General features: G+C 44.5%; 2 protein-coding genes across 2 annotated transcripts in view; one reads left to right on the top strand and one right to left on the bottom strand.

The window, feature by feature from the left end:
• Positions 1-88: 88 nt before the first annotated feature.
• Positions 89-14893, bottom strand: cunh10orf90 (chromosome unknown C10orf90 homolog). The gene is made up of 10 exons (XM_068583553.1): positions 14783-14893; positions 13507-13573; positions 11119-11210; positions 8568-9867; positions 6590-6742; positions 6196-6311; positions 5609-5780; positions 4302-4365; positions 3851-3938; positions 89-1727 (listed from the first exon to the last, which is right to left on the bottom strand). Exons 1-10 carry the CDS (start codon positions 14837-14839, stop codon positions 1689-1691), a joined length of 2148 nt encoding a protein of 715 aa, XP_068439654.1. The 5' UTR covers positions 14840-14893; the 3' UTR covers positions 89-1688.
• Positions 14894-17878: 2985 nt separating this feature from the next.
• Positions 17879-27983, top strand: part of dock1 (dedicator of cytokinesis 1) — a 161737-nt gene continuing 151632 nt past the window's right edge. The window contains exon 1 of the mRNA XM_068582553.1: positions 17879-18085. Within this exon, the coding sequence (XP_068438654.1) occupies positions 18043-18085 (43 nt within the window). The 5' untranslated portion in view covers positions 17879-18042. The remainder of the gene's footprint in view (positions 18086-27983) is intronic.

Raw genomic sequence — 27983 nt, 5'->3', positions numbered from 1 at the left:
AAGTTAAATACAACATTCTTAAAGTTGAAGATTTGCATAGTGAAACCCTCTATGCAAAGTCGAATAGAGAAAACAACACACACAGTAAATAACCTCCTCCTTCAAGCAGCTGTCATGGTTCCTAGTTACACAATTATGATCCATTATTAAGGATCTCCCGCCGTCCTCAACACCCACACGTGCATGTGCATTGATAATAAATAAAGTTTACAAAATCAGTCAGGAGCAATCATCTGTCTTCTCCAAGACATCAGCGCAAATTTAGATGGATGAAACAGCTGGACGATGAAGAAACTCCAACTTAAAGGCTAATGAGTGAAATAACAATTAAAAATAACGAAGAGCGTCTGCTCTGTTGTCTGTTCTTTTAAAAGAAACAAATATCCACACGTCTCACTTTTGATTTATGCCCCGCTCCATCATGTTGTCGAGCGGCACTCTGAGCACGCTCCCGGCGGATCCCACAAATCTAAATCTGCAAATGGCGGGTCCACCGTCCATCATGGGACAAAGACGGGGACAAAAGCTCCATTGAAATGGGCACTGTCCATTAACGGGGCATTTCCAGTGAGAAGAGGTCACATTCCTTCATGCCGCTAATAGCTGGCACTGAATGACGGCAGAGCCCACTTCAGTTATAATGAGGAAGACGACGGTTGAAGACTAGACGGGGACCGTGAAGCATAATGAATGATTCTGTCTTATATCACCGCTCCACATCACATGAGATCATGTGAAAGTGGCTGCGTAAGAGGAGCTCACTCTGCATCCCATTACATGAAGTATTCTGGAAAAGAAAGGCAATTTGCAATCAAGTGAGAGCGAGATAACACAGGAGGGGGAAAAAGAAACACAGCATATGCTGGTTCATATCGTCCATCAGAGGGGTATCAGTCATGTGGTATCTGGTTTGTGGCCCAAACAGAACGTCGAGACACGATTTCATACATTCATTTTGGCCATCGTACAGTTGAGATTGCATACCACGAGGGCAGATGCGACAGCTGCGCCTCGGAGACAAGCATCTGTTTTTCTCCAAAGACAATTCTGTGGCAATCTTTCAAAATACACAGAAGGTCATTTCACAAAACCCTCACGCTGTTCTGAAGATATTTCTGTCTGCACAAGTGCAACAAATGCATTCTGTCCTCCAAGTTCAACAATTAAACCGACGAGCTGAGGATCTGTTTCTTCATCCAAACAAAGTCACACATGAATACACTTAACCTGTTTCATCTGCAGGTCATTTGTTGGATTAGGAGGTACAGCGCTAAGTCACAATAAGTGAAACAGGTTAATGTTTTTTTATGTTGTGCTTCAGAAGATTTTATGTTTTATCCAGATGGGCAGAAGAGTCTTTGAAGGTTTTGAAAATGAAAAAAAAAAACACTTTGAAACAGAAGGTACAGTACGCGATGTTAAATGACCTTCCGGGCTTTTAAAAAGATTACAACAGATTTATCTTTTCTGGAAAACAGATGTTAAAACCCGTAACTTGAATAATAAGTAATGGAAACACACGAGACAAACAGACACTGGCTGAAGGAACGCTTTAGCGCCGAGCCCGTGACCTCCACTGATAGAGTCACTCATATGCCGCACTGGCAGAGGGCACAGTTCACTTCATCCGTCCGTGATACAACGCGACAGGCTTCATCATGTCGTCATCTTCATCTGTCGTCAGTCGTTCAGCTGTTGCTCCTTTGAAGAATCTGATCCAACAGTCTCTGCAAAGAGAAAGCAAAACACTCAGAATACTAAAACACTTGGTGGCGAGAGATCACCGGTTTAGTCCTCACAAAACCCACAAGGCCTTTTTTTTTTTTTTGTTGCAATCCAGCTCCTCTTTCCAGGATCCCGCTTGATCGCTGGCATCAGCCTCTCTTCCCTGTGTTATCGGCCACAGCAGCAGTGTGGCTGGAGCGAGCGGCCGTGTGTGTGTGTGTGTGTGTGTGTGTGTGTGTGTGTGTGTGTGTACCCAACGCTGTCTGCCGCTCAGCTGAATGGTGGCACTGCACTGTGGCGCTCTCTGCCACTGAAGGGCATTCTGTTTCACGGGGAACACACAGGCCTCACACACCGAACACAATGAGACGGTTCACAGTTCCTCTCCGTCGTGAGAATGAATGTATAATTCATCCGGCGCTGTCCTGGTGATACGTACTGATGCATCCCGGCCCTCGACTGCACGAGCTATCTGACTGTACTGTTTCCATTTTGAACTGTTTGTTTCACGTTCTGTTTTGTACGTTTTTGTGTGTAGTATTTTGCCCTCTCTGTGGATCCCGGGAAGATTAGCGGTCGCTAAGGCGTCAGCGAATGGGGATCCAGTAAATAAACTAAACTATTGATCGTGCAGTGAAAAAAAAAAAAAAAATGTTATAACAACTGGGTGCAGGACATGCATTTGAAGCACAGCTTTTCTAATTATAGGAGCTATTTATTGGATATTATAAGTTATTTTCATTCACAAGTAATATTGTTTGATTCGAATTTGCTTGTTTAGGTTAGATGTTTTTGATGTATTATGATAGTTTTCTATTTTTGATAGTTTTTTAAAACTATTTGTAGTTTACTTAGTCTTTAGATTGGTTACTGGTTTGGCTTTTTCATTTCGGTTTATTTTCTTTGATTTATATGTATTTTTCTTTGATTCAGGGTACAAATGGCCACTACACTCATCAAACTCCTGGAGACGTGCAACAAAACAGCAAAGATTTGGCAGCAGCGACATCTAGTGGAACGAGAAGCTCTTTGCTCTGAAGGAAAAGGCAAGCTCAAGAAGCCTGAATATGCACCGTAAACCTGAATATTCAATGTCATGCAATTACATATTTGAGATTACATATTTAAGATGAACAGAATATCATTTTTTTCCCTCACTGTTGCATCTCATTTCTTTGATGAACTAAACTATAGATCGCCTCTATGGCAAGTTAGCAAAAGCGTGTACATAATATAATATTCATGCAACACCACAAGCATTATCATCACATATTGGATGAATTTAAAGATGTGAATTCCTACTTCAATCGCTTCATTGGAGCACAATATGAAAGGGAATAACTCACTGTCAGACTCTGGTGTGTGCTATTTATTTTAATATTTGATTCCACCCACAAGGCCAACTCGTCCGCCTCAACAGGAGAATACCCAGAAACCCACAGGGCATCCCATCGCCCCCAATGTTAGTTTGTTTCTGCAGCTTTAAAAAAAAAATCCTTTGACCTCGCGTGTTCCACTCAAACTCTTCTCAGTTGACCACGATGGACTTCAGGAGGCGATTTAATGAAATGCTTTATTTCCCGCAGCCGCGTTGCCGTGGAGGGAGAAGCAGCCATTGTTGGCCTTCCTGAAAAACGTTTCACCGTTTGGGGTTTAATTGAGCCTATCCAGGAGCGTTGTGTTATCACCTGCCTAATTGCCTGCGGGTCATATACACAATTAATGTTCTGTTCGGCGTCTCAGGCAAGTTGTTAACACTGTGGCGTGATGCTTAGACGAGGTATTTGGTTGGTTCCATATTTGCAGGGACTTGGTGATTCAGTTTCTGCGTCAATATTTATGGACAATGGGAGATTAAATTAGGCAGGTGTGGTGCTTAAATATTAAGAGATGGTTTCTTGGTCATAACGACCTGTTTGCAATAATGTGGGTTCATCTTTTTCTCTTTAACCCCTGAATATCAAGTGTTTTTTTCTTTAGCATATGAATGTAGGAAGTCATCTTATTCCCCTCTCTGTCATCATCATGTACTGTAAACAAAGTTTGGATGTATTTTGCATTGTTCTAACCCCAAATGTTTACTTTCATTCACTTGTATTTTGTCAAATAAAGATTTAAACCTTACCTTTTTGAAAAGTTCCACTCGCTGCCTGTTGGTCAAACACACCTCCCTCTTCTTCTCCTCCTCTTTTTTCCTCTTCACCTCTGCAGGTCTGTAACAATATGATCAATGTGTGTCTTTTATGAGTTGATGGTAGAGGAGAAATGGCAGTTTAGGGTTGATATCTTTTCTTGTAGCGGTGGGAAACGCTCATTCACTTTCAATGCACTCAACTACATGGAACACTATATTCGATACAAATCTACACAACTTGCTAGGCAAGTACGGGGGGGAGGCGAAATAACATTGATAGAGCAAAAGTCTTGGCAGAGAAACAAAAGCAACATATTTTGTATGAAGATGTCACTGATACAGACTCCCACATGAAAGCAATTTAAGAGATAAGGATGCATCTGCCTGCGGAGAAGAGGCATCTGTCAGAGTGCCAAGATAAAGATGGAGATGTGGAACTCACCGCTTGGATCTCGGCTGCATCTCTTTCCCAGTAATGGCTCCATCTCTGGGTTTGAAAAGGTTATCTGGAAACAGGAGCATGTACGACACATTGGTACGCACGCACGCACACACACACACACAGACACACACACACACAAACACACGTAATGATTGAGTTGAAGGCTCTGACAGGTTTTTGAGGGAACTGAAAGACTCTGCTTTTACAGAAAAGAAAGGAAGAAGTTACAATCTCCCGAAAGAGGAGAGTAGATCATTTTCAACAAGAACATGAATTCCACCGGCTCAAAGATATGAGATGAAGAGGAGTCTCACCAGCATGCAGGAACTGTGATTTCCTATCAACATGTACACAGGAACACAGATGAACAATTTGATATTTAAATCTCTCACATTCCAGCCTTTATATATATATATATATATATATATATATATATATATATATATATATATATATATATATATTTGTTGCCGCCAGCAGAGGGCAGAGAAAGCTTCACGTTTACTGTCACAAATCTTTAAGTTCTTTATTGTTTACTGTGAAGCCTGGCACAGTGAAAGGAAATCTTATCAGGCCGAACATTGCGTCAAGAGCTTAATGACATTTGAAGGTCACAGACATAACTTTGCTATAATCCAATGCTGGCAATCATACTAAAGCTCTATTCAATAGATGAGCACTTGCATATATATATATATATATATACATATATATATATATATATATCATAGCATGGTGTGCCAGCTCTCTCTCTCTCTCTCTCTCTCGTCCATGCTTCTTTCTCCTTACATTTGCCCTTAAGACAGTTAAGATGAAAATGTATTTTTGTTAAATCTCAGATTCTGGCCTGTTACGTGATCCATGCCGAAAATAATAACTGTCTTTCTGTCGTAATGTCTCTGTACATTTTATTCATGCTACATGGATTCCTTTAGCTTTTCAATGCAACATCTGTGACTTCACGGAAATGTAGAACCCTGATGATGTGTCATGGAGTCGTTGTGGTGGATCGCCCTGTCTAAAACTGCTGCTGACTCAGTATTTGGGGTTTCAGCTGAGGATTTTAGTGGATTAGCATCCCTTGGAGCTAAAAATAAACGTGAATAATATGTATAATGGAGCCAATTGTTACCTATCAGCTGCTTAAATCCCCAAAATATTGGGAAAAAAAACACACACTGGCTGAAAACTACCCCCCTCACTCTTTGTTCTGTGCCTGTACGCGTGTGATTATGATGTGGCGGAGGGCCACTGCAGCTGCAGCAGAACAATGGGCAGCACGAGAGAGGTGGCTGCTGGCACAGTACCGTTCAGAGAGGTTCCCCGGCCGCTGTGGGCTCTCCTCTGCCCGACGGCGGCATTCGACCGCGGCTCTACCAAATCCGCCACATCCCTCCTCTCCTGTGCCCTTCGCTCCAGCTCTCGCAGTCTGTCCTGGGAACGACTGATGAAGTCTGGCCTGGACCTCTGCAGTGCGTCCTGCCAAAAAAAAAAAAAAAAACATATTGCTCTTCTTGACAAAACACTTAAGCCCGACGTCCCCGTTCCAACTCCCACCGCTGCAGACTGAACGTCTGGGGCACCCCGTGGAAAACTCTAAAGCCAGTAAAAATGTGTCATTCACTTTCGCTGATGTGGTGGTGTACTTCAGTGGTGCGGGTGTAAATCTACACAAGGGGTTAAGATAAACCTGAGGTGTCAGATCATTAACAATATGGGAATAAAAAATAAAAAATAAAGGATTTTGGCTGCAAAAAAATAAAGAGGAAAATACCTCTTTGGTGGAACTGATTGTGATGCACAAACATGTGCAGCAAATAAACATTTGGAGAATTAAATGCCAATCTTTTTCCTTTATTGTTATATTAGCACAAAAAAAACCCTCTGAACTCACCTGTAAAGAAATAGTTTGAGGCGAGCTTTTAGTTTCAAACGCGACATTTGGTTGGTTGAGCCGCTGGGTGGTTCTCTCATCCGGCTTCACACGTTTCCTCTCATCTGTCACCACCGCTGCAGAGAAAATCAAATGGTTTGCGTCTCATTTACACATGCCTTGGCTTCACATGCCCGGGCAAAATGCAACACAGGCCTCTGAGCCTGCCGTGACATATTACTTCTTGGCATGAAGTGTTTAAGAGCTTTGGAATTTCACTGGATCCGTGTTGAGCCCATCATAGGTGTAGCTCTGGAAGCTCAGTCAACAAAATCAGATAATCGTAACGAAGATCCATGTTTTAAGGTGAGAAATGATGATTTCATGGGAGGGGATGAAGAAGTGATAATAATACCAGTATTTTCCTGAGGGGATGCAGCAGAGTCCTTCTCTCTTCGGCCATCTGATGTTTTCTTCTTGCTAAGTTGCCTTTGGAGTTTGATATTTGCGATGATGGCAGCTGCATTCAGGGCCAGCACTTCTTCTTGAGACTGACGTAGGCTGGGATCTGAAAGGCAAGAGGGCTTTGATGTAAAGAGAGAGTCAAACCGTGACACCGGCTGTTCCTGAGCGGCCGCTTGGCGGCCCACGGGTTTGAAATGATTTCATAATGCCCCACCTCATCCGCAGGTTGATTGTATCAAACGTTGAGTTTAAATGACGTCGCCTTGGGCGCCCTAATTAATTGATGACGCTCCTAATGAAAGTGATTAAGGAATAATGAACCATTTCACACGAGAAAAGGCATTATGAACTAAGAAACGCTCGCTCAGCAGAAAAGTCCCTCTTCACGTGACTCGTTCAGGTGAATAAGTCACATTAAGTCACAAGAGGGCTCTACAGCTGCTGATCAAATCCACCCAGAACATCTTTGGCACCCATACTGAGCGCCAGGGATATGGGGAGGAGAAGAGGAGCCCGTGAAGAGCTAAGAGGATATTAAAAGACAAACCCGACCCCAGCCACATGCTCATCCTCTGACAAGAGATACAGAGCTGCTAAAAACCACCAGACTACTCTTTGTCGTTGTTGTTTGTTTTCTTTCCTAGTTCACAAATTGGGACTACAATCTGTTGTGCAACCCTGTCGTACAATGACAAATAAAAACACCCTTGTAATCTTGTGACCTTGTAACCCTGTAATCTAGTAACCTTGAAAACTAAACAGCTTGAGCTGACTGCTTCACTATTTACATAATCTCAATGTACATGATGTAAAAGCTTCCATTCAGAACTGTAGACAGACTTTAAACTTTGACTGCATGAGGACGTGAGACTTGACAGCCGAAAGACTCGACTTCAGAGTCTTTCGGGGGGTCGGTGTTCCTCGCATGGCCCCATAGTGTTATTTGATTATTTATCCAAAGCCTTAAAAGGACTCACGACGACATGAGATACGACTTGGACTCGCCCCAAAACACTTAAAAACAGCTCTGCATTCAAATCATGGAGGCTTATCTCGACTGTAGACACAGAAGATTCAACATTTTGGGTAATATGTTCATTCACTTTCTTGCCAAGAGTTCGATCAATACCACTTTTGGATATGAGAGAGGTATTGATCCTCTAATCGAATTCTCCATAAGAAAGCAAATAAGTATATTTACCAAAATGGTGAAGCCAATTATTTAACCTTCACCTTACTTTCCTATTTCAAACCATAACCAAAAACCAAGCAGGTGGGAGGAGTCTGCCTGTTACTCAGATACCCAATAGGTGGATTTAAACCCCAGGTAAACGACGAGTTCCCACAATAGGACTTTGTGAATAGATCTTTATCCACATAAGTTGATTACAACGTAAAAAAGAAAATGTAACAGCTCCATTGCAGGATCTGGATGCCAAAATTGATTCGAGCACATTGTAATGCTTTATTGTCACCGTGTTCAGCAGCTTGTGATTTCTCTCCCTCTCCTGTGCTGTTGGTGAGAAGGGGGACGAGAATAGATTAATCATGCAAAGAGGATGCCCGGGAAAATGAAGCAGGGGGAAAAACACAAAGCGCCTGTAGCTACCACCGGGCCTCAGCGTTCGGGGCGACGCCATTCAGACATCGGCACAGAGAGGCACGAGTGTCAGTTGGACTCGAGGCAATAGATAATGGAGTCATCTGAGTCGCATAACGCCTATCAATAGGACATCTAAGTGGAGGGACATTATCAAACCTGAGAGTAACGCTGATGTGTGTGTCATAACTTCAAGCTGGAACACGCACATGCCACAAAGGAGGTGTATATTTAGACATCGCCATCCTTTGAAAACGGAGATCAGAGACACAAAGGCAGCCTGTGAAGCTGACAGGAAGCCTGTCAGAGTGGGACAGAGGGAACCTACCCGGGGCCTTGATGAGGGTGAGACAGGGGGACGCTCGCCTCGCTGCTCTCTCCGGCGGCCACCGGTCCTGCTGGCCTCCGTTTGGCTTCGGGGCGTCCGCCGCCGGCTGGCCTGCTTCTTTCACCGCCGTTTGATGGCTGACGAAGCTGCTGTTGGAGTTCGCCGGGTGGATATCGGCCCCTTGTGGGAGCCCAAAGCTCCATTTCCTGGCCGCTGGTTGTGTCACATTCTCCCTGCATGGCTCTGTGTGTCCAAACATATTGCCATAGCAGCTCAGAGGTCTGTGCGGCCTGTCCGATCTCTGTCCAACCTCCGAGGGTTTGGGTGCTGCTATAGCAAGACTCAGCGTGGATCTGTGCAGGGTGCCATCCTTTCCCCCATGATCCAAAGGGGATGCATGTATTGCTCCAGCAGAGTTTGGCCTCTTTGTGGTATCTCTGTGGTGGTGGTGATGTGAAGGTGCTGCACTGTGTTGCGGATGTTTTCCCTGACTCCACGTGCTGTCTTCCTTGAACACCCCCTCTGTGTAGCTGTGCCTGTACTCTGAGGGCCTGGTCCCAGACACCGCCTTGGCTGGACTGTAGCTTTCCCTGTGCTCTGTCACTTTGATGATGGTCGCCTTTCGTCTGTGGACCACCGTGTCCAAAGTGTGGCCGGCCGGCGGGCTCCCCGCGCTTCCGGCGCTCGAGAAAGGACCGGACGTCATCCTTTGCTCCGTCACTTTGACTATCGTGGCCTTCCTTTGCATCGTGACCTGCCTGGAGTTGGAGTCCTTGGACGGGGACGGAGATTCACCCGAGTGGTTGTAGGCGTCGGCGCCCGGCAAACTGGCTGACCGGCTCACCTTCCTGGACGAGATGGTGATGGAGGAGAAGTGGGCTTTGTTCTGCGGGATGAGCGTCGTCACGGCCGAGTTCGTCTGTATGTGTGAAGGATGCGAGCTGCTGTTGGTCCTGCACGGCGGCACCGTCGCCCTCACAGGCTGCACACCGCCTGTCCGATGCAAAGGCGCGTGCGACTTGTCGGCATCTGTGCTGGTTGCCCCGCGCAGCGGAGCGGGTGGTTTGCAGGGATCAGCAAAAGTCGCTTGATGCACAGGAGATTGCTTGAGGGTGCCTGTGCTGGTTGTTTTCATCAGAAAGGACCTTTTGGGGACTGAGCTGGTCCCTGTGGGGGGCTCATTGGCCTGACTGCCTCCAGGTAAAGCTGACACCCTGTTGGTATTCCATGCTCTCCTCAGAGCTTGAAAGCCTCCAGGTCTGTCCCCTTCGTTAGCGGGAAAGCTCCGCTTTTCTGTCCCCTACAGCATGCGGAGGAAAGAGATTATCTGTGATAAAGAACCTTAATCACACATGGAAACCCCATCCCACCCTTCTGTTGTCGCTAATGTCTCCCGCGAAATGTTTTGTCATTAATCAACACATTAAAACTTATGCTGTCGGTTACATCTCGCCAATTTGAGCCCCCGTGTTCAAGTGGCAAATCAGGAGACGAGGCATAACACGTATATTAACACGAGGACGTCTCTCTAATACAAGATTTCAACAGCGGGTCAGCTGTCTTGCATTTCTTCAGGGCTTTGTTGTTTGTTATTTAGTCAGATGACTCTCCGCATGCTTTGACACGGCCCCAGTAGCAATGGAAGCCGCAGCAGGAAGAGCCAGCACATAGCGTGACTTATCCCTCACCGAATCACAATGAGACTCTATCCTCAACAGAAACTGAGAGAGGCGAGAAAAAAAAGCCAAGAGTCTGGTCCTCGGCCCAGAGGAGTCTGATGGTGTTTTATGGAGCGCAGAGGAAGGCTGATGTTGTGCTCCCCAGCAGCGTTCATGATGTGACATAGCGCCCTGATCCCTTATTTGTTATTGTTGCATAAACCTAATTTCGAACACAAAGTAAGTGATATCTTTCTCTCGGTGATAAAGTATACATCTAATGACTTTAGATTATGTCAATTAGACAGGGTTAATTATGGCTGCAGACAATCTGGTCCACCTAAATCTTGTATCAGGCAAATAGACATTTTGTCAATTTGGCAGTGCTGTGGATAAATGCTGCAGCAGCAGACAGCACACAGACACTGACAGCCGTGCTGATAGTGCTCCATGAAGCAAAGAAGTCATCAGCAAGTTGCCTCTGTTTTGATCATAAGTCATTTTGTTTTTTGCTTCTTTTTTATTATTATTTCAGTGACTGCGCTGCATTCTGATGATGCTGCTATTTCTTCCGTCTGATTTGTCGAGACACGTTTTCAAGTTCCAAAGAGGATCTTTGGCTTTCTCAACTTCAATTTCACAAGTCGGTTTGTAATCTTTAAACCAATGGACTGTGCATGAACTAAACGAGTGTCGGTTCCCTCCGCTTTTAAACCTCTGCATTCGTCTTGTTTAGGAATAAGCGAGTGCGGCCTTAGCAAAGCATAACAGTAGCATAACACTAGGATAAGAAGACCCCTGGCAGACATAGTATTCGCACAAAGACCCACTGATATCCATCACCTCGTAAGAAGAAGTGAAAGACAATCCCTCCCAGAGGTGTTATCAGTTACCTGTTTAAAACCGGGAGAGTCTTGATCAGGTGTCTGCCACGTCCTCACGCCCAAAGCACTTGGACTGGTGTGACTTTTCTCCACCTCTCCATCTATGTGTAAAGGCAAAACAAATGATGCACTGTCACACTCCTCCCAAGACATACTCTCTCTCTTTCTCTTTTACACACACACACACACACACACACACATACACACAGACACAACTCAGGCGTTCCTCCGACCGTGTGCGGCAATGTTGACACTGTCAATAATGGACGTTGGCACAGTAAAGTGAATCCAGCACCACCCCGAAACCACTTCCTCAGGAGACGTACAGCGGCTTGACTGCTCGGCCTCTCGTCCCCGACCGATACTCTCTCCCGCCGCTCCGACAGCCTGCCATGGCTGCGTTTACACCTGCTGCCGTTACCATGGCGACTGGCTCGCACGTCGGGATAACCCCTTTGAATGCTGTGTGGATAATCCGTGGTGTTTTCTCTCTTTTTTTTCTCTCTCTCTTTCAGGGAGAAAGCAAGAGACAAGGTGAAAATTGCACCACTTTGCAAATGTGATTACACCGGGCAAAAAACAAAGAATTGTCTTTCGAGGTGCCATAAAGGCTGTGTCTGACACCTGCTGCCGTCACTATATATGTCATTTATTGCGCTGTTAAAAGGCCCCACACCAACTCGTGGCCCCCGCTGAAAGAGCTTCTCTCATTACATCCGCCACCTCAGCTCAAATGACCATTTTGTTCCGAATCAACAGCAGCTTAATATCCCGGAGGAAAATAAAGAAGCAAGGCCATATGGCAAGTCCCCTCTTCTCCAGTTCATTCCTCATCCTCATGAGTTTTCATCTCAATAGTAGTAGTGTGAGCCGGCTGGAAAGTGGCCAGTCTGTTAGAAAAAAAAGGCCCTTGGAGCACAAGATCCAAATTTCATTATCATTTGCTCGTTAACATCGGGCCATTTTAAGTTTGCTAAATGTGACGTGCGTGGCGGGAGAAGGCACCAAGTGTCTGCATTAAGATTCAAAGGTCAGAGTCAAAGTACTTCTGCGAGGCTTGTCAGCAACAACCAGAAACGGGAGAGAAAAAGGAATGAGGAAGAGGCGGGATGGTTTGCCAGCCGGCGTGCAACCGAGTCCGTTCTTGTTGGAATATTTGCAGATGGTTTCATTCGGTTTCGGTGGTTGGAATCGTGGATTTAAACGCACTGACAGCCGAGCGAGAGCAACTGGCGTCGCAAACGAGACACATTTGGACGCAGACCTGCATCAAGATTCTCGTTTCTAGTTGATCATCTTTCGTCACCTCATTGCTCGGTCTGCGGCCGTGGACAACTTGTTGGCTACATGCACCTTTACAGAAATACTAGTCACTGTGAAGTAACTGAAAATATACATATTTTTGGCCTATTCGATTGACCATTAACCTATTTATAATCCAAGAGCATCTTAGAGGTAATCTATTTAATCAACACAGCATGAGCATGTGGCTTTTATCTAACAGTGTGTGAGACGTTAATAAGGTTTATGGCGCTTAACACCCTTTCTGTCAAAGTTCCCTGCGGCTATGGATGGATTGCTTTGATATCTGCAAGCTGCCTGAGCCGTGTCAATATAATCTATGTACAAACAAGGACCGGGCTGAAAGATCAACCCTCAGATCAAACCCTGGGAGTATGAGGCTGCCATGTTCAAAGATTACCAGAGCTGCTTCCCCTATCAGTCTGCATCTCTCCTTATCACTCTGCCTCCCTCTCATCTTTTCATCACCTTTTCATCACCTTTTTTTTTTTAAATAGAGCCTCTTTCCTCTCCCTCCAATCCTGCCAGGTTACTGTGGCACAGCAGCCAGGACCAGTTGTACATGAAATTGACTTTGTTTTTTTTTGGGGGGGGGGTGTCTGGGGTGTTCGTACAGTCAGTCGGTGCAGAGCGTTTGAAAGAGGACAGGAGCCACACTGCTGCGAGGAGCTGATTAGAGGCAGGTAAACTGTGTGGCAAGTCAGCCCTGAAATAAGCTTTTGTTCTCTTTCCGGCTAACCCGGCCCCTGCAGTTACCCCGTGGTCATATTTGTTCTGGCAGTGATCAGGCACTAAACATCAGAAACGGAACCGTTGTGTGTTTCAGTGAATTTTCTAATGTGCTGGAGTGTGGTTTGGTATTGCTTTAAGCTGCGACGCTCTAGTATTTTGAAGTTAGTGATGTTTGTGACGGGTTATTTTTTGGAATTTGCGGCCCAAACACAATGTTGCCCCACAACCGAACTAACCAAGTGGTGCAACAGCAAGTGTTCTTGTTTGAGTTCACAGCAATATGTGAACAGTGCCGTGCTAACCAGCGCGTGAGACGGAGCGTATGTGGGCAGTTGGAATAAACACGTGTTGACGGCTACATACCCTGGTGCCTGTTGACTGTCGCTCGAGTCATCTGAAATGTTGGAGTTATGGCTTGTTTCAACTTCACCTGTAAAAAAAAAAAAAAACAGCCCCTTGAGTTGAAGACTTACATTAAGTCAATTATGAATTTATTTCTCACTTTGTCTGAAAATCAATGCAACTCAGGCTGTGCTAACTTGTGTAGAATATTAAACATCTACATGTTTTCTTTCCACTCATCTGAAAAAACACATGTTATGGAAGCTAATACCAAAGTGCATGAGGTTTTGCTGGGGTCTCTCCCCTTAAACCTATCGCTAACTAGCCGTTTCCCTTGTTTACACTGTTTGTGCTAAGCTAAGTTAATCTAGCGTACAGCCATGCGTGGCATCTATCATCTACCTTGCGGTACAGAAAGCAAACTATTCCTTTTGGCATAAACTCTCAGAACTAGGGCACATTAAACATCCATAACAGGGGAGTGAAAATACAAGAAAAAGCTCAACACTGACACAAATATTCTAAGAGTCACGAGGGAAGAGATGTGCTTTGTGCACCAGTTCAGTCGAATCACTGGTACAGCACAGCAACTTATCGATTTTGAAGTCAAATCATAAGTTCTGTTGGTAATACTCCCATTGAATTTTCTCTGCACATTGACTTGCATCCTCTCAGGGCACAATGCTCAATCTCTGCCGTCACAGCTCCAAATGAGTCGTAAACCTTTTGAGAATGCGCGGAGTTCCTGCTGAGTAAGCTGTTTTTTAAAGGATGCCGGAGCTCTTTCCTTCTCCCGGAGTAACTGAGACTCGACTGCAAATGGCTCTCTGTGGCCCGATGCGTTTCAGTCTGCCTTGCCTTGCCTGGCACTACGCACCATCACCTCCATTACACAGCACTTTACCTTCAGGCTCGCAGGGCTTACGGTGCACTAACATGTCAGAATCATAGGCAGGAGAGGCAGACGGTGCTAAATCCAGGGTAAATCAGCACAGCGTCTTTCCAAAGGCCTGTTTCGAAACGTAGACACCCTAAAGCACAGACACGAACGCTTTTCTATGAGGTTTCTGTGAGAGGAGGATTCTCAACGCTCCAAAGTAAATCTCCTTTAAGTGTAGGGTGGCCTGCCAAAATGAACTGGGTAGCTTTGTTTCGGCAGGTGGAGAATATAACTCCTCAATAACTCTTCAAATCTTGCTCGTCTAAATGTAGAGAAATCCAGAATTGTCTTAAGCATCAGAAAACTCTGTTGGAAAACTTCCTGTTTGAGGCATTTTCAAGGTGTTATGTGCATTACCTGGCTTGCAGAGTGGTCCAAAGACTGGTTTTGGTTACAAGCATCACCCACCACCATCACTCTTCTTTGGATTGGCAGCCAGCCGATTTTGACCGGAACAAGACTACTGAGTTGAGCCTGCTCCTTTCTTGGGGCCTGCATCACGTGAGCTCGCTCCCAGCTTCCTCTGCGCTCCGGGGGAGAAAGAAATCCCATTTGGAGGGACTCCTGGCTGCCCAGCGAGCTCTCACAAAGGCTGGGACTCCCACATGAAGACGAGGCCCTGCTGTAGGAGGCGATCTCCGGCTGTCTCCAGGCAGGTCCGGCGGGCTCTCTGTCGAAAGCAGGCATGGATGTTGTCCAATCACTGAAAGCCGGAGCCTGATCATGAACTGGGGGCAGTAGAAGTTCACTCTCTATCCTCTGCAGGTGCTCCAGCCATCCGTCCAGCTGGCGTCCTCCCTCGATGGCACTCTGGGGCCGAGGCGCACGGTGAGGGCGAGAAACGCGGGGCAAGACCTCCGCTTCTGGCATCAAGCTCCCCCAGTGGGACTCATCTCCCGATCTCCTCCAGCTCGGAGCGCTTCGCAGGTGGGCAGCTGGCCTGCGGAGAGTCATCCCCTTTGGAGCTCAGGTATCCGCTCACTGCTCTCGGGTTACAGGCCACAATACAAGCCCTTTACAGTGCAGGTATTAATGAGACTCCCCCGGCTCATCTAGACTTCTTACCATGAGGCATGCCAGAAATGCGCCGCAAGGAATTAGTAGCTGCAAGAATGCTGGAGGCTGTTGATGTCACAGATCTGTTGCGAGGAGGTATCAGAATGCAGATGAGAATGATAAATAGGTGCAAATTATTCCACATTATAAAACCCATAACTTAAATGATCTGCTTTTATTACAGAAATCTACAGTGATGCTGGCACTATATTACTTACCCAACACACCCCTATCACCTGCATCCAGCTCCTCACTCCTTCTTCTTGATAAACTAGGTCCTGGTAAGTGCCGTCTCCAGTCAGGCCCGTCTTAATGCGAGGGATGCTTTGCCGAACAAAAGAGTCACTGAGCACAAGGGCTGAACATCCAATGCAGAGAGCGAGATTGAAAGAGATAGAGGCGTGGGCGGGCTGAAAGAAAAAAAAAATAAACAAACACTTGTTGATGCCATGCTTGACGTAACAGGATCCTCGTTTGAACAAAGAGCACCAATAACAACCAGCATTTTAATATAATAAAATGTCTAATTTCTGGGTTTATGCGAGACACACCACTCAATGTTAAAAATGGCTAATGAAACTTCCTGACATTCAGGCGTCCTCACAAACGATGGAGCATCACTAATGAGCAGATTATCCACGTTATTCCATGAGTCACTTACCGCTTCAGAAATCCTCCACTGTGAATTCCCCCTGTTTGGGCTCTTCCCTGTGATCTCGTGGTTGGCGGCTGATGATGAGGCACTGCTGTCCTCAAGCCTCCAACCGAGCCATGTGACATTTGCAAGGCCGTCTTAAAAATGGGCCTGTGTCCTCTCGGATAAGTAGCCGTGACCAATGTGATGTGCCACAATGCATGGGTGAAGGGTGTTTCCAATGGGAGGCAAGGTTCTGTGTTAGCTTTTATTTAGAGGCAGTTGAACACAGATGTTCAAAGATACAACTTCTCAACAAAAAAAGAAAGAATTGCCAGTTGCTTGGCTGTTTAATACATTTCAGTGTCTCTGAGTGGATTCACAGTCCCCAGATGTCCTTCAAAGCAACTTTAGTCCCTCTAAGTGGTGGTACATTTTCCAATTGTCTTTCAAAGAGAGAGATAAGACAGCGATATCTTACTACCTGCTTTTAACAACCTTTTAAAGCTGAGAAGCCAGACGCAGAAGGAATATGCAATGGTGAAAAGCAATTTGTACATTTTTGTCTGATAACATCAAATTAAGAACCCAATTGAGTGAGGACAGATTTTAACAAGGTTTAAGAGCTGTTTAGTTATTGGACGTGAGCATAAGTCTGAAAGAGACACCACCCTCTGCTGGCTGTACTCCAACATGACATGTAGAGAAAGTGAGAGACCAAAGGAGAGAGAGAGAGGGAGGTCATGTGTTTGAGAGACTTCTCTAAAAGATGGGATGCGACATTTGTGCAAACAAGATGAAATAAGATGAGCGGCTTCAAGTGTGTGCATTCCCCTGATATCTTTTAAATTACCACCCGCAGCTTTGAGGAACAACTAATATTAGTTCAACACATATCCACTCAGAAGCCTCACAGGCTCACATTGGCTCCTTTAGCTTCACCATGAGGCACAAAGAAGGTAGGACATGGACAAATTCTGTGGTTGAACCAATCAGAGGAACAATCTCTGTGTGCTGTATCACATCATATCAAAGGTCACAGTGGGAAATGTAATATGATTTTTTAATGATAGGACTGAAATAAGTTAAAAGTCTGTGTGAGTTGTGAGTTACTATTTGTGTATTTATGAGTAAAGCAGAGAGCTGATATCATTGACAACCCCAACAGATATAGTATGCCTGTGAATAAATAAAAAGTAATAAAAGGCACGCTCAATTCGCCACATTCAAACACCACTTTGCTTTTTAATTATTATTATTATTTTTTTTACTAATGTTACGGTCTCTTATTCGTGTTTTAACCATTGCTATAGTAGTGTGCTTTTTTAAAAATCTTTTTTTTGATCAATAAATATATGAATCGCACACACTCTAATATCTGTGTTAAAATCAAACCAAACGTTTTTTCTTTTTTTTCAAAAACAACCTAACACTTATAGTAAGCTTATTCTAAACGCCATTTATATGAATTAAAAAAAGCAACAACATATAAAATCACAAATTATTATCTGAAAAATAAAAAAAGGGCTTAGCGAAGGTCTCAAAGTGTATCCACCGTTTCATTTTTCATTTATTATTATTATTTTATTTTTTACGACGACATACAACTAATTTGAAACTTTCCAACAGTGATGTGGCAGCTTCCGCCTCCGCGCACACAGCAGGGAAAGTTCCGCGGGATCGCTGCCGTACGACGACGCACGCCTCCCGGGTGAACTAGTTGCGTTCCCCTTCCTCCCCCTTGCGGAGCGTCCTGTCACTGGTGGAAAATGGCTGCTCGGAGTGGCTCCCCAAAGCTCAGAGCAAACTAAAGGGAGGAAAAAAAAAAAGAAAAAAGTCCGCGTTAACTACAAGAGGTCACAACTGGACACCCGTTGTCCTCCACACCCCCCACGCGACCACTCGGGGACGCGTCCACACGGAGAGAATGTCTCGCTGGGTGCCCACGAAGAAGGAAAAGTACGGCGTCGGTACGTAAACAAGAAGAAGTTGCACGCTCCATCGCTAGCTCTTCCTAGCTCTCTCTCTCTCTCTCTCTCCCTCTGTTCTCACACACTGCACAAGTTTGGGACGGGTTTGGGACTAGAAAAGGGAAAAAGAACAAAGCGACCGCGCCGTGTTGTTTCTCGCGTGGTTACTTTTGTTGCTTCGAAGTTTGCTGCGCGAATGCAAAAATCTCACGCTAGTTTTGTGTGTGTGTGTGTACATGAAACGCCAAAACAAGGAATGTCTGTCTATTGTGAGGAGAAGGACTCTGTGTGTGTGTGTGTGTGTGTGTGTGTGTGTGTGTGTGTGTGTGTGTGTGTGTGTGTGTGTTGGGAATAGTTAGAGGCGCGCCTAGTTGCGGCGCTGCCTGTTTCCTGTGTTACCGGGCCTCCGTCGCTGCCTCGTTAACGACTACTTCTATGCGTATAAAGTGTAACTGTTTAGTTGTTTACTCCTTTACATTGTTTTAATTGTCATTTTTGTGTTTCACTTCCTGAACCGCTTTGAAACCAGGCACCCTGTCTCTGTTTGGCTTCCACTGTCTTGAGTAAACCATCACAGAAAGTATCTGTGGCGTTATGGCTTCAATTAGAAGGCATTACCTTCAGGGGCCCAACGTTTGCTCCGTCTGCCACTGCTCAACAGACATGCATATTTATTATGTTTTAATCACTCATCTTGTTGAATACAGTTGCGTCGTACGTTTCGGCAGATGCTGACAAACCATTCTATCCCAAGGACCTGATGTAAATTGACATCAAACCACAGGGTTCCGCTTTTCTAAATCGTCGGCCTCGGGGACCGCGAAGTCTGTTGGTTCACTTGGCGGGCATTGGTTGAAATTTTTGAATACATTTCCATAACTGTTTAACACAGCAGATAACACACATGTCGGTGATTAAGGGAGTTGATGATTGATGGATCGTACTCAAAGGAACCGCAAACTACCTCATAAACAACTCTGGTGAAAGCATGGCACATTGGTGAACAAAGTTGATTTTGTTTAACTTGACTGCACTGGATTGAAATGGGTTGTGTGAAAATAGGAGAGTGCATGCCCTCATGTGCTGTGCTTGAAATAATGGTGGGAATTTTTTTTCTCCCTTTCTCGAGGATCCCCTAAAACAGTTCAGTCAGCACTTTAGCGAATCACATGATTTTTTTTCCTTCTTCTTCTTCTCTCTCCATAAAAATCTGGTTTTACTACAATGGATTGTTATTTTTATCGTGTGAAAAATGTACCCCGCCGCATACACACTGATCCCATTAGTGGCACCGAAGGTTGCATCTGTATGACGGATGCTGATGCTGATTGATGGGACGAGTTCAGCAGGTGACACCAAAGCCCCGATTTTCGTCATCCCAGACTATACAGCGTCCAAAATGAGCGCTGCTGTTTGCAGTCCAGTCCATGAGCCGGAGAGGGAGGGGGTGGGGTCTCTTGAGCGGATATGGTCTGCTGGGTTTTACATTAGTGTGTGGGAGAAAAGTGTGCTGCTCTGATGCTAATGATTGCCTGGGTATATTCTCAAAATATCCATGAGATTTTCTGAAAGTGGAAGGTCTTCAAGAATCCTTACGGGGCTATCTGAATGCGAGACTGGACCAGTCATGAGAAGAAAGAAAGGCAGCTGCAGAGGACTGATGGGGTGCGCGGCCGTTGCACTTTTAATACTGTATGTTTTGACCAAGTAGCACTAATGAGCACTCTGTGAGACCTCTTATGCTCACTGTGGACCAATTCCTGTTTCAGCAAAACTTTTGTCATATTATTTACTGCTCTCATAATGGCCCCACGGCTTTATTAGTGTTTGTAAGAAAATCGTCTCCTTTAGTCTTTTCACAGCGTTGTTAATAACAAATGTCTTCTTACATGGAGCAAAGCCGTGATAATAAAGGGCTTTGTTGTCATACTGGCAGATTCGCACTACACTGGATGATTGTGGAAGCAACGCTTTGCACATTATTGCATGCTCCAACTACCGATATTGGAAATTGAACCATATTAGATTTGTGTCGCAGTGATAACTGCAAAACACAACAGCAACAGCAAACCCATGAAATATTCATGGTTTGGTGTTTTCTCCTTTCTTTTTCTTTGCTGCTTTTTATCGTTCTGCTGGCCGTTATGATCCCCTGTGTTGCAACCGAAGGCCTCACCAGCTCATTAGCCTCAGCGCTATCAGATGAGCTCTTCAGAGAAATGTCTGGTTGTAGTTCCAGCTGGGTAAAGTTTTTTATCGAAGTTGTGACATAAGATGATATTATCATCTTTGATTTCACCGTGACATCATGATTATGGCTGTAACTACAGGTCATTTTGTATTATTGAATAACAAGTCTGTTTTTGTTGTTATTACTTATTTAGTCTTTATTTTGTTGGAAATTAGCATTAAAGGCATAGCAGTTTTGGACAGTTGTTGAAAATAGTAAATATTTTCATCACGAATCATGATGTAACTAAAATGTTTTCCTCTTCTTAAAAGCTGTATTGTACTGTAGTTGTTTGGCATAATTTTACACAATTATTGAGCTCTTCTATCTGGGTGGAAGGACTGCCGAACTCTTATGTTACCATCATATCCATGATGGAATTGATTTTATTTTTAAAGGCACTAAATTCAAAATTAGAGCATTAAAAATATCGGCAAACAACCATTTGTTATTTAAAGATATCGACTTCCTGAGCAGAGAAGGAAGTCGCTCTCCCTCTCTCTGTGTGTTTGTCTTGTCACGCAGTGGTTAAAATCTCATAACACCAATAGTAAAATACTATAATGTTTGATTTCATCAATACTGCAGCCTTGGCTGTCTAGTGAGGAATGGCGACCTGCACACGTGTACTCGGGACACTTTGCTGATACGTCTGCACTTCTACTTAAACTAACTTCTACTCTCAGATGTTTGTATTGCTATTTTTACTTGCATAAATAATATTCTGAATAACTCTTCCGTCACTCGTTCGCATACATCAGTTGGTGTCAGACTTCTTCCCGCTGAACACTGTCTGGCATGTGAACGAGCACCTTGACTTGATTTAGTAAACTCATGTTTCTAATGCATCTCGAATCCTTCTTATCCCACCAGAAGCGACACACTTTATTGCTTTTTTTTTTTTTTTTACATTGTTTCTCAGGATGATTGTTACCCCGCGGCTGTAGCGCCACTTCCTTCTCCAAACAATGTCTTCATTTCCACTGGCATGTTCAAAATGCTGCTCATCGGTTCGGATTTAAATCAGCTGATCTGGTGGATTGACATTCAACGTCATTCAATGAGGCCATCGCACACAGAAATAAATATTGGCTAGCTTTGAATGGGAGTTCCAGGTTTGGGACTCGGGGCACAACTTCATGCTTTGACGCATAGCATAAAAGAGCAAAGCGATCCATTTGTGTATGAAATACTAAATACATAAACCATATCTCACTTGACCTTGAGTTAATTTCATCACACATCTCTTCTACTTGTCAAATGCCAACAAACGCGGCACTTTTGAAGCCCAGTTATTCTTGTGGCATCTAGAAAGTGATTTAACAGGGCCCCCGGGAAATGCTTCATAGCTGTCTCTCGGTTCAGCGACGAATTAACCAGAAATACTTTTTGATGCAAATTTCAAGTGTTGTCTCATTAATTCTGTTTCATCGGGATGTTGCTGTTCCTTAAGAGAGACTTCAGAGGGTCTTGGTTCTGTAAAGAAAACCAGGGAACACTAAGCAACAGGACTATTTACTGTATCTACACGTCGCTGTTGAGACTTGACAATTACCCTCGCGAGCGTGTGCCCGTCAGAACTTATGTGCTCCCCTCTGAATGCGTTTCCTTTTCGTAATTTAGCTTTAAATAATGTAACGCTGCTGCAGTTCCAGTTTATGGACAGTATGGAAATGCTGTTTCCGGTGGGTCAGATCACAGACTGGCAGCTTATGGAAGAGGACAATTGGACACGCGGGCATACACACGGTGAGCCCTGAACATTACACGCCGGGGCTATGATTCATATTTCTGGAGCTGGTGTGTGGCAGACCCCAGACAGCTCTCATGTGGAACAGGTTAGCGGTGAGTGACACATTGGGAGCAGAAAATAGAGACGCAGTGACTCCGTCTCTTGACTGAGGCCGTCGGTACTTTGTGAAGCCCCCGCCCTGCACCGAGAAAACCGTCTCCCACAATCGAGTGCAGTGAGCTCACAAACATGGTTGCGATTAAAACACAGGCTCGCATACTACACACACTCCCTGCTTTGTGGTTAACACTTCTTTCAGCGTAGCAAAAGCTATTTGGTGTAAAATGTGTGAAATTTACTTCTTAGGTGCTGGGAGTTATTTTCATTACCTTTTCACTCAGGAAAAAAAAAGCTGTGTGTATATATGTAAAGCGGGGAAAAAGTGTGGCTCTTGTCATCGCTAGCAGATATCGCAGCTATTAATTCTGACATAACAAGACATTCAATATTACCTACACAGTCGTAAAAGGAGCCACCGGATTTGTCTCTCCCGACACTTAAACTTTGTCCATGGGAAGGAGAAAAAAAAAGCAGAGCTGACAAAAGTCTCAGAGACGGAGTGTTTTTGACTGGAGTGAAATAAAGCAGCTGATTAATAGGAAGGAGCCGGCAGAAGGGAGGAGATGCTGCGGAGACAATCAGAAGAGGGGTGATTTTGTCTTGTCAGGAGGGAAAAAAAACGTTTCATCTTTGTCTGGTGTGTGTTGCAAGCCAGGTGGTGTTTATGATCAGCCACCTTTGCTCATAAATAAGACTGCACAAGCAGAAATTGCTTGTCTTTTGCAGCAGAGGAACGCGATACAATTATAGGATGCACAAAGCACACAATGTGGTATTTTGTCTCGCACGTCCTTCGGTTTGGCGCGGCGACCGATATGTTGCGTGTGGGGCTATGTTTGGCAATGAGAACGTGTTTTTATTAATATGTGCGACCCCCTTGAGCGATCTCCTGGAGCCTGGAAGCTAAGCTAACAACGTTACTTTCCAATTTGAAGAGTTTGTGCATCATGGCGTCGGAGTATTAGTTTTTGCCGGCGTGCAGAATGCTGTGTACGTCCTCCACCTGGGAACTAATCCTGCTCTACTTTTCCTCCCCCATTTAATCCAACTGTGCCGCACTTATCGCGCTGATCTGTAAACAAAACATCTTCCTCTTTCTGTTTGCCAACCCCGCATAAAAACAGCTGTGAAACCTGACTTGGTTATATGCACGAATCTGGTGCTATTTAGATCCAATTTGAGCTATCTCAGTGCTAAAACCGTGTGATTCAGACCTAGTTTTGATTAAAAAATCTCCCTCCTGGGTTACGTTTGGTATTTGATATGTGATGAGTATATAGGCTTCTAATCAATCTTGGATTTATCCAAAACGTTGACCATCCTCATCCTCCTCTTCTTTCTTTGGAGGTCAGTGTGACTTTGCTATTATTCATTCAGAAAGGGAATCATATATTAGCTATGGGCCATGCTGCTTGGTGAGGCACTTCTAATAGTACAGCTCCCAATGGCTTGCTGTGAGACGGTGGCTAAGACAAATGACAGCTGGCCTATTTAATCAGCGCATAGCTAAGTGGTTCCACACTTTTCCTTTTTGGCTCACCACTTCCACATCTTGTTTTTAGTGTCTTTGTTAAGGTAAGAGAAGGTAAAGGGGGTAGGGGATGGGGGTGGGAGGGGGGAATGAAGCGATTGTGAAGAATTTAACCTTGGATTTGCACAGGTGACAATGTGATTTGTCTCTCTTGACAACTAATTAATTATGAATGCAGTTCAACCAGTATTTGTAACCGCGGCTTTTAGAAAGCGAGGCTGTTTAACCGTTTGACAACGAAATGTCTTGCTGCTTTGGTGACGAACAATTAAACCTGAACAGTGTCGAAAATTCAATGACATGAATTCTAAATGAGACCTTTCTGTCTTGTTCTTGATCTCCGCCTTTATTTTGTTGTCATTGTAACTTCTGGAGAAGCTGGTTGATGCTAACAAATGTCACCACCATGTAGCTCACGTGTGTTTTAGCGGGTGTTGGGCAGAAATATGTTATTGAGACGAGAGCTCTGGTTCTCTGCCCTAACCCATTGGGCCCGACTCATCAGTTGGGCTGTAATTTCTCAAAATCCCCTTTTTTAGACTTGAATCAGACCAACCGTGACGATGTCTGAGCTATTAACCGCTTCGACTGCTTTGTCAAACAAGGACAGGATGAAAATCTTGTCCTGCTCCAACACATGGTATCTCGCCGTGTCGCCCGAGGTCGGTGAGCCTGGCTTTGTCTTTTGGAGACATGTTTCTTCAAAAAAACTTCTTAAAAGTGTCAATTTGTTCAAGAACTCCATTGCAGTTGCCTTTTACAGCTCTTTCCTGAAAAGCATTGGGTCCGGATTGGTGTTGCTGGCAGGTAACGCAGTCATAACTACCTGGAAACCACCATCCACATATCCAAGGATGTTGTTCAATAAAAGGCTCATTTCAGTGTCATCGCTATATTCCAGTTTCAATGGGGTTTCTATGGGAACCATACCACAGGAATGAGCTAGAGGCACCCAACTTGGTACACGTTTACACACAAGACAAACACACACAATAAATCTTGTGATTCTGGCACTTTCCTGTCAAGGGTTTTTGAAAGTTTTTGCTGAAGGCTTTTTTTTCTCTACATGCCGCCTTTGGTGACGCCGGCATGTAGCGACAAAATTTCACTTAAAAGAGCAAACTCACTTCGCAGTAAAAGGTGACACATCTAAGGTGGTGATGGTGGGGGGAGGGGTGGGGCGAACCTCCATGACAACTACAATGTACAGCGTCGGTCCTTCTTTCACTTTGTCAAAGTCGGCGACTCACCAAGAAGAAAGGACACGCGAACAAACACGTCAGGGTGGATTGCGAATGATGAGGCCGTGTGAGCGAGTGACTGGTGAGGGTCTTTCCTAGTGCTCGGCTCCACAGGCTAGGCGATCTCCTGTACCCCCGGGTATTGATCGTGGACATGCCAAGCAGCTTGTGCATTGTCTGAAAAGAGTCCCGCTGTGCTGCTTTTGCTCGCTTGACAGATGGCTAATGGTGTGTAACACGTCAATGTGAAACAAAGGTCACTGATGTAGACTTTTGCTGTTGCATAATGTATTATTCCGCTGGATGAAATTAATATATAGGAACTGCCAACTGCCATATATTATATCAGGCAGCCACTTAACAGAGCTGTATGAAGTCGGTGGTTCATATTCATGAACTTCAGCTTAGTTTAACGTCTGAAGACTTTCAGCGAGAATAATAGCCACTAGAACTTCCCTGTAGGTTATTAAGACAAAACCAGTTTTCCTCTGACAAAGTTGGAACAAAATATGGCATTGGAACCGTGACATATTTTTTAACCGCAGTAATTTGAGTGTCTTCATTATAATCTATTATAAAGGAGAAAGTGGGGGGATCGCCAATGGCTGTATAAGGCGTTATTGGAACAAATCAAATGGCCGGGAAGCCTCCTTGTCTTCGGATCAGTTTAATTACCAATAGCCATCCTACAAATTGTTGATTCTAATGTATTCTCTCTATGGATAACTATAATATTGTGTTTGTCCACAAGAGTACAAGCTATCAATATCCATTTTTAAATAGGAGTGACTTTTAAGATACTCGGCCACACTTTTTTTCTTCTTTTTAAAAACAAAATCAAATCAAATGAACAGAAGCCAAATGGCAAACTCTTAATAGACAAATCATCATAAACAATATCAACTAGCTTGTCACACATTTATTGAGATGATATTTTTCTTCGTAGGACACTAAATCCTCAGAGATTTAGTGCAGCTGCGCCATCGCTTAATGGAGACAAAGTTTAATGTCTCAGAATAAAAAACGAGGGGATAGAATTGTCAGCGAGCGCTGTGGGCCGTAAACTCCGCCTGCATTTAGTATTCTAAACACCGAGCCGGCCGCTCCGGCCCGGGCTTTATTCGACCAGAGTGATGAGCCTGCAGCTGAGCCGAGGCTGTGCCAGGCTGCCGGCGGGTGAGCCGACACCGGGCGACCTGTCTGCGGGGTCAAGCATGAGCTAAAAGGACCGACTCTCTGGGAAAACTCGCTTCACGAGTCTCTCAGGAGTCGGAGTGTAGCTGACTTTCGGTGTATGCGTAGCTTCACGATGAGTTCAGGCGGAATCAACATGCAAGCTGTTGTTAAAGTCCCTTAAGCTGGAAGACGTTCTCACTCAAACACCTTTATTTTGCCTCAGTAAACTTCCCCAGAGTTGTGTTTTTCCCGGCATTATACGAGATTGGTTTCCAGTCTCTTAATCCCACATGCTAAGACTGAAATTGATAAATAGCAGAAATCATTGGGCTCAACAACTCTGAGGCTATCTGGGTTATAACAAAAAAAGAAGTCAATCAGCTGCTGTTCATATAAACGCCGCATTTGTCACCTTTAAAATGTCCCGTGTTTTTTCCCTCTTTGGTGGACTTGTAAAGGCGATGTCAGTCATTGATTGTGGCTGCAGACGGGCCGGGGATTGCCACGTGCAGCGAGAGTCAGCCTTTCAGTTCGGCTGGCATTTGATGAAATGGCCTTTTGTGTGTGTGCCTGTGTGCTTGTGTGTCTGGCTAAATACTTGATAAAGTCAGAGCGCTGCAGCTCCGATGTTGCTGGGCCCATGGAGGCAGTTTTATATTTCATTGAGTGGCAGCTCTACTCTGTGATCAACCTTTAGGGATTTAGATGAAGTCGTCTCACTGCAGTAGCCGACACCTCAGTCTGCCTTTTGTTTAAAAAAAGAAAAGAGAAGAAGACAAAGACAAGATTCTGCAGACATGAAATGAATTTTCATCTGGCCATCACATTGTCTCCCTGAACTTTAAAACCTAAACCCCTTCTGTAGTTGTTTAAAACTAGGTAAATTAAAGTAATACACATATCCAGCTAACGTTATGCTCTTTATCAAGTCAATTACTTTCTCGATTTTAATCTGTAAAACATGTGAAATAGTGCTACATGGCCAGTCTCTGCACATTTAAGCATTTTTCTACAGTACAGTTCGTCTGATTTTGCAGACTTACTTTGAGCTTCATGCAAAGTGATGGTGACCGTTATGTAAGGGGTCTTTAAGTACACTTGAAGTACTTGACATGTGCTCAAAGGATGTTGAATGTCGAGCTGGATGTAAATGACCCTGCGATACGAGTGTGTCAGCAAAACTTGCAATGCTGCATTTTGGTGTATTCTCGAGTCTATTCTGTGAAAATGAGTCGAGTCATCCGAACAGTTTCAAAACAATCATTTAAAGAAGACAAATTTAAAGAACACTAATAAAGAAGGCTCTCTACAGAAGAAGCCTATAAATACATCATTAGATGCATACTGGGTGGTTTTTCTGCAGGCTGCAAATTGTTTTCCAGAGCGCACGTCTGGCGCGAGTGCTCCTCCAATTAAGTTAGGCGATTAAATTAAACGATTGATGGGGGTAGTACTTATTTATTTTTATCTAATTAGCAAATTATCATTCCACAAATGCAAGTCTGTGCTTCTGCAGATGCGCAGCAACGACGTCTGAACCGAGCAAACTGTATGAAAAGTACGAGTGATGTCGTCGGTTAGAGGCAGCGCTTGACTGCAGGCACCTATTACTGATCGTTCCCACCGTCTTCTTTATCTTCTGCAGGACATTTTAAACTTTTGGTGTCGTACGCGGCCACGGTTTGACTTCTGCTTCAGTAGAAAATCGCAGCCTCAGCCGTCCGGCTATAAATAAACGGCACAAAGAACAGGTCCGAGGCATTTCCTGTTGCACGCGGCTGCTTGTTGCTCTGCTCGCACGACTCGATGCGGCAGCGGCCATCCGGTGAAGGTCAAGCGCCGCTTCCTATGCCTGTCAGTCAGTGAAG

This window comes from Clinocottus analis, unplaced genomic scaffold, assembly GCF_023055335.1.
Source record: "Clinocottus analis isolate CAN_PGR_092001 unplaced genomic scaffold, fCliAna1.0.p SCAF_19, whole genome shotgun sequence".
In the NCBI taxonomy this organism is placed as follows: domain Eukaryota; kingdom Metazoa; phylum Chordata; class Actinopteri; order Perciformes; family Cottidae; genus Clinocottus; species Clinocottus analis.
The sequence above is the reverse complement of the archived record's forward strand: the minus strand, read 5'-3'. Positions and strand labels throughout refer to the sequence as shown.

Bases quoted from the DNA above. Each gene is read 5' to 3' on its own strand.
- cunh10orf90 (XM_068583553.1), bottom strand. From the start codon at position 14,839: ATGGTGGTGGGTGATGCTTGTAACCAAAACCAGTCTTTGGACCACTCT. The intron at 9,868-11,118 runs GTAACTGATAAC...CGCATGCTGTAG, and splicing joins ACTCTCCCGGTTTTAAACAG to GGGACAGAAAAGCGGAGCTT. The intron at 6,743-8,567 runs GTAGGTTCCCTC...CTTGCCTTTCAG, and splicing joins CACCCTCATCAAGGCCCCGG to ATCCCAGCCTACGTCAGTCT.